The following is a 15,454-nucleotide window of genomic DNA, read 5'->3' on the forward strand; positions in this document are numbered from 1 at the left end:
TGCTATTGGTGGGACTCCATTGGGTATAACTAACTGATTGATAAAATAGTTGTTCGTTTTGTAAAATTCTCGTTAACTCTAAGAATCCAATCCTCCCGAGTTGTTTGTGATGGGTATTTAGAGAATATTTTCAAAAGTTTGGGTAAAAGTCGAAATTCATTTCTAAAAATGAGTTTTCCCATTATACAAGTCTTTGCTAACATAACATTTTGTCCTTTTGCTAGAGTTTGTTTGTTTAAGAAGCGGATTTTACAAGTCTTCTTGACACGTGAGTGGACTAGGAATCTCAAGTGCATGTAGATGTTTCAATGTGCCACATCATTTTGTTGGCAATGAAAATAGGCTAGAGTCCATCTATTCAAAAATCGAACTACCTATTTATATCCATTTTTCAGAAACCCAGCTACGAACACTTAAGAATTTTCTCATCAAGTCCCGGATCGATAATCAAACACGAATTAAACAAATAACTCTTGTTTATTAAGTAGAAAATATCACTTTAAAAATTGATTACAACTCTCAAACCCTAACTCGGTTTGACTCTTGATGAACCCTAACTCGGTTGCATCTAGATGAACCCTAACTCGGTTACATCCCGCATGTGTCTCTAGATGAACCCTAACCAGGTTACATCCCGCACCACAATCTATAATGTCTAACCATGCCTCGGTTTATATAGACTGACTTAACTTACTAGCCAAGACATTACCAATTATAATTACAATACAGTTAGAAAACATAACCACTATGACCTACTTGCCAATATTGATCCCTCATGTTCACAGACTTGTAACTTGAAGTCCAAAATTACCTCCAACATCTCACACCTACTCATACAAAAAATTCGGGATATGTAGGATCATTTAGGCTGAATGTTTCGATATGGATTATATTTTGTAGTCAACTTGATTATAATTGCTAAAGCCTACACCTACACTACACACGCGTTAGACCTAATTACTCTACTTAGGATTACCCAACAACTAGATTCATTTAAAAGATAAACTTATCCTAATAAATTAAATCAAGTAGTAGCGTTATATCCCTATCAACTTACCACTTGCGCATCATTTCAGGCACTCGTAAATGAAATCCCAGAATTATCGTCTAGTGATAAGAGGCTTGGGTTCTTTCTTAAACCAAAGTTCAATCTTCACTTGTATCATTTTTGGTGGATTATGACAATGAAGAGATTTGAGCTCGCTGCTTCCTAGGCCTTGCGAGGTTGTCACTTCGAATTCTGAGTCCACCGGGATTTTCATCCCAACGTGTGTTATGTCAAATAGTTCTGCTCTTGTGGTGGCACAACATGCTGTCAAGTGGCAGCAGACGGTATGGTTTCCCATGGGAATGCCCAAAGTTAAACTCTGAAGCCAGTGTAAGCTCGGTTAAGACTACATAGTTTAGCTGGAGTGGCGCAACGAGGCTCTTCAAAATTAGAGAGTGTAATGGGTTGATTGCCTAACATAAGTGGCGCAACGAGGCTCTTCAAAATTAGAGAGTGTCGTGGGTTGGTGGCCTAACATAACATAGTTTGGCATTTCTAAGAAAACCAAAAAAAAAGAAAGTTGTGCACCATATCATGTTTACGTAAACGATGATACACAAATAAAATTTAATTAATACGCAGTGCTAGTTATAGCTATATATATGTGTGTGTCAATGAGTTAATGGTGGGTGGTGAGGAATCATGTGACCCGGGTTCGATTCATGCCCTCAACATTTAGTTTCAGAGGCACCAGATGATGATAGGAAACTATGCGTGTAGGTGGCTTTTACTAATTGGTTCCTTGAACCAAACAAATTTATCTTACCACACTGTTGTGTATTCGGGCGAGTGTTTACGTGTCTTTGCTGGTTTTCCACCGATTAAAGACGAGTGTATTCGTATGTGATAAATTTATCCGGTAGCTTATTCAGAAGATTGTTTGACCGTCAATAACATACACGTATGTAATTAATTTGTTTTTACACCAAAATACAAAGTTACAAACACAAAGATTTAGGAGGGAAAGGGGACACGTGTAGAAATCTCCCAGGGTTCCGCGTTAACGAACATTAATTGACATGCATGCATGCATGTAGTTTGTTTCTTAAAATTAACAAAACAAAACGACGATGAAAATTAGAGGCGCATTTGTCCGTTATCTGGTGTCCTCTCAATCATTCATGCCCTCGTGAATCATTAACATGCATAGCCCTATGGATGGACGTAATTCTTTCAAATAATTAATTGTAATCGGGATTTCATTTACGAATGTTTGATTCTGCAGGTAAGGTGTTCGATCAAATGTCTCAATGACTTTCGTAAATAATATATCTCGATCGAATGCTGATTCATGGGCTTTTCTTTTTAGATTGCGGTTGCTGTACGTAGATTGGATTGATTTCATTTTATATGAATTGATTCTTTCCTGGGTTTGCAAAAAATTGTGAACTTTGGGAAGAAGAATAAGAACAAGAAGAAGATGTCTAGATTTGAGGGTGTTCGTGTTTCTGATCAATCTGTTCAGAGTCAATTCTCCCAAGCTCAACTTCGCAACCTTAAATCCAGGGTACGTAATCAAAAAAGGGTAGCGGCATTTGTCTTATGTTTCGATGTAATCACCACTTTTTAAATAAAATAAGTAGTATTTTCCTATACCAAATACATGACTGGGTAGGAAATAACATGTTATGATTGCCAACGTTCTGTGTTTCCATTGCGTCACGTGGGTACCTCTCTAGTATATTGAAATATGTAGTTATGTATATATATTTAATCGTTAACCATCTTTATCATTTTAATTTATTTAAAATAAGCTAATGATTGCGATAAAAGTCCGTTCAAACCATCATAACCGAAGCGCTAAACTATTGTAAACCTAGCCAAGACCATAACTAAGGGTTTGGTCCCAAACTTTGTCAAAATGGCCGAATTGGACCGTCAATATCGCTAGTTTCATCACTAGCATCCCACTCTCCCTAATGTTGAATTTTAATTGTCTTTATCATTTTTAATCCCGTTTTTGACATATAATTAAGTCATGTTTTGTCTGGTTGATGTGTAGTTTCTACATATAAAGAAGGCGAATGGTCAAGTTACCATTGGTGACTTGCCACCACTGCTTTCCAAGTTGAAGCCGTTCAATGTAATATTCAAGGAGGACGAAATAAGGGAAATATTATGTGAGCCTGGTATAGATGAAGGCACCAAACTCGATTTTGAGGGGTTTCTTAAGGTAATTTTGCTATTAAGTTAATTTATTTATATTCATTTAGGTTCTTTTTTTTAACAACAATTCCTAGCTTTTCTAGGATAAATAAACCGCAGCCTACACCCTGCAAAATTTGAACCCTGAACCTTTTGTTTGTGGGCACACCACCAGGATGTCGCCTTGGGGACACTAATTTAGGTTATTGGCGCTTTCAGTTTGTAACCACTTTTATTTAGATGTAAAATGGAAACCCTTTTACATTTTCTTTCAAATTTTACCACCAGGTTACATTATAATACTTAACCGGCAATAATGCCATTTTTCGTTCATTTTCAAAATTGTTAACGTGACATCTTATTTGTCATTTTAGTGCACATGTATATGTCATGTGGCATATGATGTGAAATTTTTTGGACTTAATCGGGTTTTTCACTTGTGAAACGGGCTGGTAAACTATTTGACGAAAAAAAGAAGCTGTGAGGAAAGGGTTGAATTAATTAAGGGCGGTTTAGTTTACTTCTGTAGTTATCTTTTAGCATTAACATATTGAGTCTTTCTTGAGTTTCCTATATAAGTTGATTTAGGGTATCTTGTTTTTCAAGTTTGAGTCTATTATATAATGGGCCAAGGAATCTATGGTTTTCTAAGTTAATCCCAGTTTTCATCTTTGATAAATAACTTTGCGACGAGCAAATGGTCTTGTTATTTCAGTTTTGTTTTTTGCGTAATATAAAGTTGGTTGTTAAACTTATAAAAAAGAAGAAAATTTCATATATATTCTGTGCAGTTTGCCTTTTGAATAGCTGCAAGTTTTTTTTTCTTCTTTGTATCAACTTTTAACCAACTGAATTATACGTGCAGGCTTACATAAATTTACAAGCGCAAGCTACTAAAAAAATAGGAAATTCGAAGAACGCGTCTTTTTTTCTCCAGAAGTCCACAACAGTACACACTGTGCAGAATTCTGAGAAAGAAGTTTATGTTGCTCATATTAACAGTTATCTAAGAGACGATCCATATATGAAGCAGTTTCTTCCTATTGATCCATCCACCAGTCAACTGTATGAGCTTGTTAAAGACGGAGTTCTTCTATGGTATTTAATCAGGGTCTGCTGTTGTACTCTACTTTCTCATGCCCTTTAGGAGCCAACTGGTTTTTGGTAGTTTTTACATAAAGTAAATAGCCTAAAAATAGCTATTTTAGTCCAATAGATTAAAAAGTATTTTTTCTGGCCTTGATCTTTCATTCTCATTGCAATCAAATCCAGTCCACTAATACCATCCAATTTTAAAAGAAAAGACTATATTACCCTTAGACTGAAAAAACACCAACCCGCTTATCAGTCCAAGGGTGTTTTGATCATTTTAGAAAAAAATAACAGAAAACTTGGATGGTGTTAAGTGGACTTGACTTAATTTCAAAGAGAATGAAAGATCAGGGACTCACAAAGCAAGTTTTAAACAATTGGATTGTTATAGCTAGTTGCTTTAGACAAACCACAGGGACGAAAACCGCAATTTGCTCTTTTGTATATTATTAATGCTATTATCATATCTTATTATGGTTTTTAATGCAGTAAACTTATTAATCTCGCGGTGCCCAATACAATAGATGATCGGGCTATTAACACTAAAAAGGAACTTAATCTTTGGGAAAGAAATGAAAACCATACTCTTTGTCTTAATTCTGCGAAGGCTATCGGTTGCACGTTGGTTAATGTTGGCAGTCAAGATCTGGCTGAGGGAAAAGTAAGCTGTTTGGCTCCTTTTTTCTTTATTATTATTTTAGAGAGTGCTTGGACGCGGGCTTTATTGTTACTATAGGTGGAAATTTTGACCCGTTTGCTTATAAATGGGAGTTGTGTTTTAACTTAAATCTTGTCAAATGAGTGCAACAAGGTGTAACTTTAAAGTCCAATTTTAATGCATCGATCCATACACCAAAGCAGAATTATCACTTTGTATGCACATCCAAACACCCTTAGTTGAGGCTTTTAGTTTATATAGTCTCACTTTTATTTCCTCAAATTAACTTGCAGCCTCATCTGGTACTCGGACTAATATCTCAAATCATAAAGGTGGGTCCTTTCATTTGGAGCAAGTCATCTAATCCTTTTATACCTTCCTTTTAGTTCTTCATTTCTGATGTTTATAACTTGCTGTTGTAATGGTGGGCCCATCAGATCCAACTTCTGGCAGATCTCAGCCTTAAAAAGACACCTCAGCTTCTTGAATTGCTGGATGATGATGATGTAATTCTTAACTTTTCTTTCTCTTTCGTGTTTTTCATATTCAACATGCGGTCGTTTAATCATATGCACATTTTTTCTAGGATCCAGAGGAGCTCGTAACATCATCTCCTGAGAAAGTCTTACTTAAATGGATGAACTTTCATCTTAAGAAAGCCGGTTACACTAAAACTGTAACAAATTTCTCAGCAGATGTAAAGGTAGCCACTTTATTATAATTTTTTTTATAACTTTTTTATTCTTCATATAATAGTGCCATTTGCTACATTTTAGGATGGAGAAGCTTATGCTTATCTGCTTAATGTTCTTGCACCAGAACACTGCAACCCAGCCACACTCGATACCAAGGACCCAGCTGAACGGGCCCAATTGGTACTTGAACATGCTGAAAAAGTAAAATGTAAAAAGTTTTTGACTCCTAAAGATATCGTTGACGGGTCAACAAATTTGAATCTGGCATTTGTTGCGCAGTTATTCCATGAGAGGTTTGAGATGTCTATCTATTTTCATTCATTAAGATGCCATATGTAGCAAAAAATTGGGCGTGTAGGGCGAGTTCAGTAATAGGTCAAATCATGTAAATGTTTCAACGGGCCAATACAGTTTAGTTGGTGTGAACCTCAATATCTTCTCTTCTCCATCTTTTGAATTCCATGAATAATTTATATATTTTTCTAACTACCAAGAATATTGTTTCCCTTTATGTGATATTTGTCCATCTTCCTATTGTGTTTTAACAAATTTTGTCTTGTTACTTTATACTGGCTGATTTATATATTATAACCCAATGAACATGCAAATTAGTTACCATATATTAATGTTTTTTTTTTCCATAAACTACCAACGTGCCTTATCATTTGTCTTGTTCTAGTCAGTAGTCACTGTATTTTTTTTTGTACATGATTATATATGGTTGTGTATTGTTTAGGTCGTTTGTAAATGATGAATTTTATTTTTATATAAATTGGAAGTTTTAAATATCTATATAAAAACTATCATTTTCTGTAGTTGGCTTTTTGCATATGAAGTGACTGAAACTAGGCACAAAGTCACTTATAAAGATAATATATGTGTAGGAATGGGCTATCTAATGATAATAGCAAGGTTTGTTATGCTGAGATGATGCAAATTGATGAAGAATTGTCCAGGGAAGAACGATGTTTCAGACTTTGGATTAATAGTCTTGGAATTGCTTCATATATTGATAATGTTTTTGAAGATGTCAGAAATGGGTACGCATACGTTTTTATACAAACATACACTAGTTATTTGCCTTTATGTGCACGCATTTTAGATTTCATATGCTACAAAAACTTAATGCACATAATTCTCTTAAGGGATTTGATCAAACAACTAAATAACTAATTTTTGATTACTAAAGAAAAGTATTTATCAAAGAATAGTTATTGTTAACTACATGTTTACAACATTGTGTTCGATTTTTGTTGCATATTGAAATCAGAAACAATTGAGTGTGACTCTTAATTAGTTCATGCAGGTGGATTCTTCTAGAAATTCTAGATAAAGTTTCTCCAGGCTCGGTTAATTGGAAGCAAACAACTAAACCACCTATCAAGATGCCATTTAGAAAAGTTGAGAATTGTAATCAAGCAATTAGGATTGGAAAATATTTAAGATTCTCCCTTGTGAACATACAAGGTCCTGATATTGTAGAAGGAAACAAGAAGCTCATACTAGGTGACAACCCATGACCTTCCACTCGTATTATTGCACAAAAGTAGAGGTGGCAATTTTGACTCGTTTACTTATGAATAGTTTGATTCAGGTTTTGTTTTATCTCAAACGGGTCATATAAAAAATAGTAATAGGGTTAATAGTGGCAAAAATCAACCAACTTTCAAGATTATTTTTTATATCCCATTTAAATCTATGATAACAATATTGTTTTTGTTATCATATAATATCACACTAGTTTTTATAGAGATTTTGAGTAGTGGACAAAAAGGTGTTTCAGCCCGCCTCGCTCCTACTGAAATTGACATACCCCGTTACCACTATCCATATTGCCACCTCTACGTGAAAGATAAGCACTTTTAACGTGTATAATATATATCTTTGGTTTCAGCTTACCTATGGCAGTTGATGAGATATAATATGATTCAGCTTTTAAAGCACTTGAGAACTCGCTCCCAAGAGATAACTGATGATTATATTTTGAGATGGGCGAATCGAAAAATAAAATCCACTGGCAGAACTTCACAAATGGAGAATTACAAGGTCAATTATTAAAAAAAAGTTTTGGTTACTCGTTTATTTATCTGTCATTGCCATAATATTGTTAACTGATTACAATATTTTTTGATGATGGTTTTTGCAGGATAAAACCCTTTCTAGTGGGATTTTCTTCCTTGAGCTTCTCGCTGCAGTGGAGCCTCGGGTTGTCAATTGGAACCTTGTAACCAAGGGTACAACTGGTATGGTTTTTTACTTTTTAGCCCTGCTCAGTATGTTAGATGTTTGAACATTTTTTTCTTTTTGAATTTCATAAATAATTGATATTTTGAATATGGTTGTACATCAGTTCTGTACACAAAATATTAAAAATGGGTGAAGCGTTTGCAGGCCAACCGCCCCAGCCCATTTTGACCAATTTTAGAAATGACCCATTTATGACTAATCATAGATGTGGCAATGTTGACCCGTTTACCTAATAATGGGTTGATTCGGGCCGGGTTTATCCCAAATGAGTCAATGGGTCAAACAAATAAATAGCTAAAAGGGAAACGGGTCAAATCGAAGAATATCACTCGAATCTATTCCAACTTTCTAAAACGTGCATCAACTATGTTTTTGATTCTCAACCACCATCTTTTCATGATGCTAAAATTTAATTATTATTTGTTAATTGTGGTTATAGATGAAGAGAAGAAGTTGAATGCAATTTACATCATCAGTGTTGCCCGAAAGCTTGGTTGCTCAATCTTCTTGTTGCCAGAAGACATCATGGAGGTATATTGCAGCCCGTACATAAATTATTATTGGAATTGCCTAAAAAATTCTATTATTACAATAATAATAATCTAAACTTCTAATATAGTGGTTTATAAAGCTTTATGTGATGATTGTTTTGACAGGTGCACCCGAAAATGATGCTTGTGCTGACAGCTAGCATTATGTATTTTTACCTTCAACAGACTGACGAAGAACCCGAATCTGCAACATCATCTATTCCAGCCACACCGGATTTATCACCAGGGCCTTCTATTAATGGTGACGAAGACATTTTCGCGAATGAACATTTCAATATGACCATTGATGATGCAGCCTCAGATACCGCATATGCTTCAAATCTTGAAGATATTGCTTCACTGTAAATCTTGTTGGTTTACATACAATTGTGAACAGATAATTAAATAGGCTAAAGTTGTAGATTTGATGAGAGTACAAAAGGTCAAGGTCAGTTTTTCGGGTGGTGCGGGGGTTGTTAAATCTCTATTCTTCCATGTAAGTAATGTTTGGAGTATAAACTTGCCTTTTACAGTTGTTTTAAACACAGTTTGTATTGCACTGACATTATGTCAGGTTGAGATTCATAAGCATATAGAGGGAGGGAAACTTCACATTCACATAATTGTAATTAAGTTTCTCTTATTTTCTATTAAAAGTCACACAATCTTTAATTCTCTCTCTAAATTCACTCAAGTGTATTACTTGTGTCAATTTTGCGCAATTATCATGTTTCCAGGTTACCTTTATGACGTGTCAGCTCACATTTTCTTTTTTAACTTATTAATGCTTATGTGGTAATTACATGTCATTGTTAATATAAATATTAATACAAAATTCTCGATTAAAATCACATTGTCGACTAAATTCAAGGTAACCTCTATCAAAGCCTCAGCCATCCAACATCGATCAAAACCATCTACTTATTCAAGGTAAACTCAAACAAAACCCTCGGACATACCCGACGAGTAAATGTCATTCCTCGACATTTTGGCGATTTTGATAGAAAGCCCTCAGTCTTTCCATCTGATATTGGCAGAAGCAAGCATGGCAGATTCACATTTTGGACTCAAAACGATTTTGGCATAACCATCGATGGTCTTAGCCGTTTTTGGTTCTCTTTCTCTCCCTTGTTATGTGTTTGTTTGAAGTGTTAATACTAGCATGTTTTGGCTGCTTTACGTTCAGTTGTGTTAGAAGAGACAGAGACCACATCCATTACTGTTTGTTTGAAGAAGAGTGATGTGATCCTGGACCCGGGACTACAAGCCTTGCAGAGTCCCACAACCCAGTGAAGACCCGGGACTCAGCCCATGACCAAATGAAGATCCATGCGGAGGAGAAGAATTGAAGAATAGATCCTCAACGTAAACTTTAAGCCACATATTTTGATCCTTACACTCACCTAAGCGAATTATTCTTCAAGTTCTCGCTTGATATTATAAGCCACATATTTTGATCCTTACACTCACCCCATGTTCTTCCCAAACATAAATACAAATAGATTAGGATTTCATTCTCTATTTAAAGCATTGTAATTTAGAGAAAATTGGCCCAAGGATTCTGTCTCTTTCTTATATTTATTTGAAGAGTGGTTCTCTCAAAACAACTTGCAACACTTTGGTGCTTTCTTCGCTTTGCCAATGCCTCCCCTTCGCAAACCGCACTCAGCCAATATATCATGGCCAACACCTTCTTCGCCAACTCCACCACCATTGGCCCTTCTGCCTTCAATAGTAAGTTACTTGGCTACTTTGTACTAACTACAGAAAATCACCACTATCACTTCATATGTTAAGGAGTTAATTTGAACGAATCAGTAACCATCAGACGCCTTGCTTAGTCGTTTCCTCTCCGACCTTCACAAGGACATCCAACAAGAACCTGCCGTTTTTAAACCGAATCAAGAACACCAAACACGATATTGCATAAAACGTTTAAGCGACTCTTTTCATTAATAAGAAACATGGACAAAATACTTTCTAATCTCTCTACTCTCTAAACAAAAGAAACTTATGATGGGTTTATATAACACCCACAATTCTAATCCTACTCAAACTAGGAAACATAATAATACTAGACTTCTAATTTATTTAATAATAAATAAAAGATAACTATGACACCAAGTTATTCAACTTGGTCCTGAAATTTGGATCTCCACCAAACCGCCCCTTGAGATCTTCCGTACCACCCTTATACTTTTCGTATTAACCATTCGGGTCCTTCAAGTTGGTGTTGCTCCAAGTTTTACACTCCCTCTCAATACCAACTTTCATTGTTCCTCCAAGATCCTTCACCTTGTAACGCTCTCACCTCTTTGAGCTTGATTCTTGGATTCGACTTCATAACCCTACCTTCAAGTTTCTTTTTCCTGTTATCAATTGAGCTAGTTTCGAGATTACCATTATTTAAAACTGCATCACCCGTTTTCAGATAGGAAACAACTTTTGCTTTCTCAACTCCATGACCAACTATCATGGTACTCAAAGCAATTCTTCCATCCCCATTCGACGCATGCTCCCTCTCGAACTTAACTCCTTCATTCGTTCGTTCGTTCGGATCACCCGAACTTTGCATGAACCTCATGCAAACTCCAACATCAACTTTGTTGGTTTGTTGATCTTCAACGTTTTCTGTTCCACCATGACAACCCGTAACATGAGACGGAACTGCCTCCTCGTTCATTCAACACGGTTTCTTTCTCGTCTTGTTCGGTTACCGTCACGGTTACGTTTTGATCAACCGTATTTTCTTCTTCAACCATGATTTCCTCGTCATCTAGATTCAAAATAACAATAGATGATTTCATGATTACCTTCAACTGATTCGACTCTGGCACAGCTTCCTGAATTGTCCACCAACAGGAGTCTTCTTCAAACCATTCATCTACCAGGTTCGGTTTGAATTCGGTGTCAACTGCGTATTTTCCTTGAACCTCGGCCATATTAGCCTCCACATCCCATGGTTCTTCTTCTTTAACAACAGCTGCATTACCTTCCTCCCTAGGTTCTCGACAATATTTTGCCATATACCCTTTTTGTCCACAGTTATGGCACCTAAACGGAAACTGCTTTGGTTTGTACCTTGATTCCTTGTCTCGGTTCTCTTCGTTCGATGAACCTTCTTCAAAGTTGTCATCTCGACCCTTTCGGTTACATTCTCTCTTTTTGGGTCAGTCACGTTTCTCATTCTCCCAATATTTACTCTTGCCTTTCTCGCCATAACGGTTCTTATTTTTGTTGAACCAATGCTTCTCCGTCCTTCCGACATCGGTTTTAATCAACACACCGGTTAATTGTTTTGCCAAGGCTTCTTGTCCGGCAAGAATATTCTCGAACTCGGTTATACTCGGTTGGGTCGCCCACCCTTGAATAGCGGTAACAAAGCTACGATACTCGGGCCTTAAACCGTGAATGAGTATCCACTTCATACGAGCATCGCTAACCCGAGACTGTGGATCGAGTTCTCCAATCTCGCAACACAAATTCTTGACCTTGAAGATACGATTTGATGCACGTCGACCATTATTTATAGTTTCTCTGGTTCAACTTCTTGATTCCTCCTACAACCTGAAATTCTGCCATTGTTTTATGTTTGTTTTATTTACTAATCTCTACTGCAAGATAACGGTTTATGGCTGTGGGTAAAAAATCAAATAGCAATATAGAGTTTGATGGACTTTTCACCACAATTCCTTCTCCTCTTCTTTGTGAGTTAAATCTTCCACCGACTTTACTTTTAAACCTTCCACTTACTTTTTAAGTGGAACCCAAAAGTCAAGAGGCCTGGTCAACCAACCTTAGGGAGTAGATTATTTGATTTTTATAACGAGACATCATCGAACAAATTGGAGAAAGATAACACTTCTGTTGATGACTACAAGCAAGTTGTGGTAGCCAAGTCTCAACAAACAGAAATTTTACCTTCTTTAGATGACGAGTCTAAACAGAGGTATTCTTTTGTCTCTTTATTTGCTCCCTATTATTTATTAAAGAAAACATGTAAAATGGGCCAAACAGGTTGAATTGGATTAACCATCAGTTTTTGTGGTTATAACACTTGAAAACCCACCTTTTACATTGTAGAATATTGGATTTAGTGAAAGAAGTTACTTCTTCCGTTACACTGGAAGAGGTAAAGAAATACCATCAAGAAAAAGTACCATCTGCACATGCAAATTCATCAAGACTGGATAAAGCAATTATTTTAGCCAGGGTGGAAGGTGCTGTGGAGGTATCTTTTCCTTACCCGTTTGCATACCTACCGGTCATTATGGGTTATGTTTTATGATTAATGGGTCAAATAGGCTAAGTTAAAATAGTTAACTAAACTACTTTATTACTGCAGGCTGTTAATGTGGCTGCACTGAAGGATGCAGTATAGAAGATGCAAAGGCTGTCTGTGACCCTTGCTAGTGTCATTGATCAATTAATGTGGTGGAAGGTAGATTTCAAAACATGATAATCTTCTTCTCTTTCGCTCTTCTTTAGTAATTTGTGTGATTTTATATTGCTTTATCTCTATTAATATGCTTTTTGGTTTGATATATACATTTTGAATTCTGAGTACACTTTCCATGGTTTCTTTCGGTTTGTGCCATGTAGGATAGACTCAGAGTGTACCTTGCACCATTTCTGCATGGAATGCGATACACATCTTTCGGTCGCCATTTTACTAAAGTGGAAAAGCTGGAAGAGGTGACCGACTATTGCTCTATTTAGACTCATTAATAATCACTATATTTTCACTTGGGATTGTCTAATGGCAATGTAGTTCTTATCTGTGTTATCTTTGAATGTGCACTGTGCAGATAGTTGATAAGCTTCGATTGTATATTGAAGACGGTGACATGGTAAGAAGTTGCCAAGAATATATAATATTTTCTAGATATATATATATATATATATATTTCACCAACGTTAAGTTAATGATATGATATGACACAACCGTAGTCGCTTATTGTTTTTCTGGATATATAAGTTACTTTATCCTTGTGTAGGTAGTTGATTTTTGCTGTGGGGCAAATGACTTTAGTTACCTTGTGAAGAAACGGCTTGATGAAATGGGGAAAAAGAATTGCTTATATAAAATTTAAGACATTGCGCAACCGAAGGTAGGTTATGCTAGCACTTTTTAATTTCTATTTTTGTCGATAATTAGTTATTGGATATGGATACAAATATTATAATTTTCGATAGTTATTTAACTTTCTAATTAAAATGATTTAAGGTTTATCTTCTAGTTTATCTCCAATTTTACTCTTTTAAGTTTTAGTTTTTGATTTTTAATAAAATTCTTTGCGGTTTCCAATATTTATCCACCTGAATGCAGAAGGATTTCAACTTTGAGAAGAGGGATTGGATGACGGTTTCCCCGAATGAATTGCCTTCTGGGTCTCGTTTGGTAAGGCTATATTTGTTTCCATGTGATAAGCAATCATTATCATTTTTTTTTACATTATTGATGTATATGTTGAGCAGATCATGGGACTAAACCCTCCATTTGGGACAAATGCTTCTCTTGCAAATAAGTTTATAGACAAAGCTCTTCTATTTAAGCCCAAGCTTATTATTCTCATTGTTCCCCCCGAAACAGAAAGGTAGATACCTCCACACACTCCACCCCACGGCGGAACTTTTATCACCTTAACACAGTAAAAACTTTGTGGTTCTCATAAAAAGGGTGTATTCTCACCGGTAATATACATACATGTAGAGGTTGTATATATTCATTTTTGCATATGCATGTATTTTACCAGGTTAGATAGTGCAAGGAGGAGGCCTCTATATGATCTGGTGTGGGAGGATGTTGACTTGTTAGCTGGCAAGGTATATATTTAATCCTATTGGTTGTCTATATTTTCTAGGGGTCCAAGAATCTTCGATTTTATAATAAAAATCAAAGAATGTTGGTGAACGTGGTCATTGGTAGGGCTGTAAGCGAGCTGAATCAAGCCCAAGCTCGAGTCGTTTAACTTGTAGGAGCTCGAGATAGGCTCGTTTATTATTTACTAACTAATTTGTGTATATTTATAATTATTTTTGTATGTAAATTTAGTTATAGTTTTATATACCATATTATGAATTTCTTGTTTTTATTATAGTGTTATATATCCTAGTAATCCATAAATATATGTATATAATATATTAAATACCAGTTATATGAATAATAAGCTTGTTTAAACTCAAGAGCCAACTTGAGCTGGATAAGTAAAGCTTGGGCTTGGATTCATTTATTAAACAAGCTTATTTTCAGGCTCGTTCTTAAACCGCGGCTCGATTCGAGCTTTTAGCAAGTTGATCTCGAGTAGCTCACGAGCGGTTGGGCTTGTTTGCACCCCTGGTTAGCGAATTCCCTTGACTTGCCATTATTAATCTCTGATCTGAAACAGCCATCCAATTTGAACAAGTGTAAAGCTAGTTTTTCATTCTTATAGATAATGTTCGTAAATTGTAATAACATTTATTATATTATTGTTTCCAGTCATTTTATCTTCCTGGATCCGCCGATGTGAATGGGAAGCAAGTAGATCAATGGAACAACATTGCACCACCATTATACCTTTGGAGTCGGCCTGATTGGACCAATAAACATATGACTATAGCCAAGAAACATGGCCACATACCTCAAGTTCATGAACCACTACAACCCAGTGAATTCAGGCCTGCATTTGGCCTTCCAGTTGGTAACAAGTTAAAACGAACCACACATAACTGGGACGAAAGAACTTATCAGAGTTATGGACCAGAGATGAAGCGTGCTAGAATGAGTGGAGTGGGACGGCATGAACCACCTATGGGAAGTCGTGGTGCTGGTGGTTATGGTCCGGTCCACCTTTAACTGAACCGGGGTCTCATATGGGTTCTTTTGGTTTAGTACCAGGCCCAAACCACCTTACATTCTACTGATGTACTTCTCTACTGATGGATTATGGTTTTTTGAGGTTTGGGTAATTATGTCTCTGGAATCTATGGCTGTTTGATCACACAGTACAGAAATAGAAATTAAAAAGTGCTAGTATAACCTAACATTTTAACTAAG

General features: G+C 36.0%; 1 protein-coding gene and 1 pseudogene across 1 annotated transcript; both read left to right on the plus strand.

Moving 5' to 3' along the window:
• Nucleotides 1-2,110: 2,110 nt before the first annotated feature.
• Nucleotides 2,111-8,949, plus strand: LOC143592417 (fimbrin-1-like). Its single transcript, XM_077072342.1, has 14 exons — nucleotides 2,111-2,555; nucleotides 3,051-3,221; nucleotides 4,059-4,291; nucleotides 4,775-4,946; nucleotides 5,237-5,275; nucleotides 5,381-5,449; nucleotides 5,530-5,646; nucleotides 5,720-5,931; nucleotides 6,523-6,678; nucleotides 6,945-7,144; nucleotides 7,533-7,684; nucleotides 7,785-7,881; nucleotides 8,325-8,416; nucleotides 8,542-8,949. The coding sequence occupies exons 1-14, from the start codon at nucleotides 2,469-2,471 to the stop codon at nucleotides 8,779-8,781; spliced, it is 2,037 nt and encodes a 678-aa protein (XP_076928457.1). The 5' UTR covers nucleotides 2,111-2,468; the 3' UTR covers nucleotides 8,782-8,949.
• Nucleotides 8,950-12,046: 3,097 nt separating this feature from the next.
• Nucleotides 12,047-15,321, plus strand: LOC143592416 (protein ENHANCED DOWNY MILDEW 2-like; annotated as a pseudogene).
• The last annotated feature ends 133 nt before the right edge of the window (nucleotides 15,322-15,454 follow it).

Source organism: Bidens hawaiensis, unplaced genomic scaffold, assembly GCF_021521415.1.
Source record: "Bidens hawaiensis isolate Kalapana, Puna unplaced genomic scaffold, B.hawaiensis_p1.1 tig00040748_1, whole genome shotgun sequence".
Classification (NCBI taxonomy): Eukaryota; Viridiplantae; Streptophyta; class Magnoliopsida; order Asterales; family Asteraceae; genus Bidens; species Bidens hawaiensis.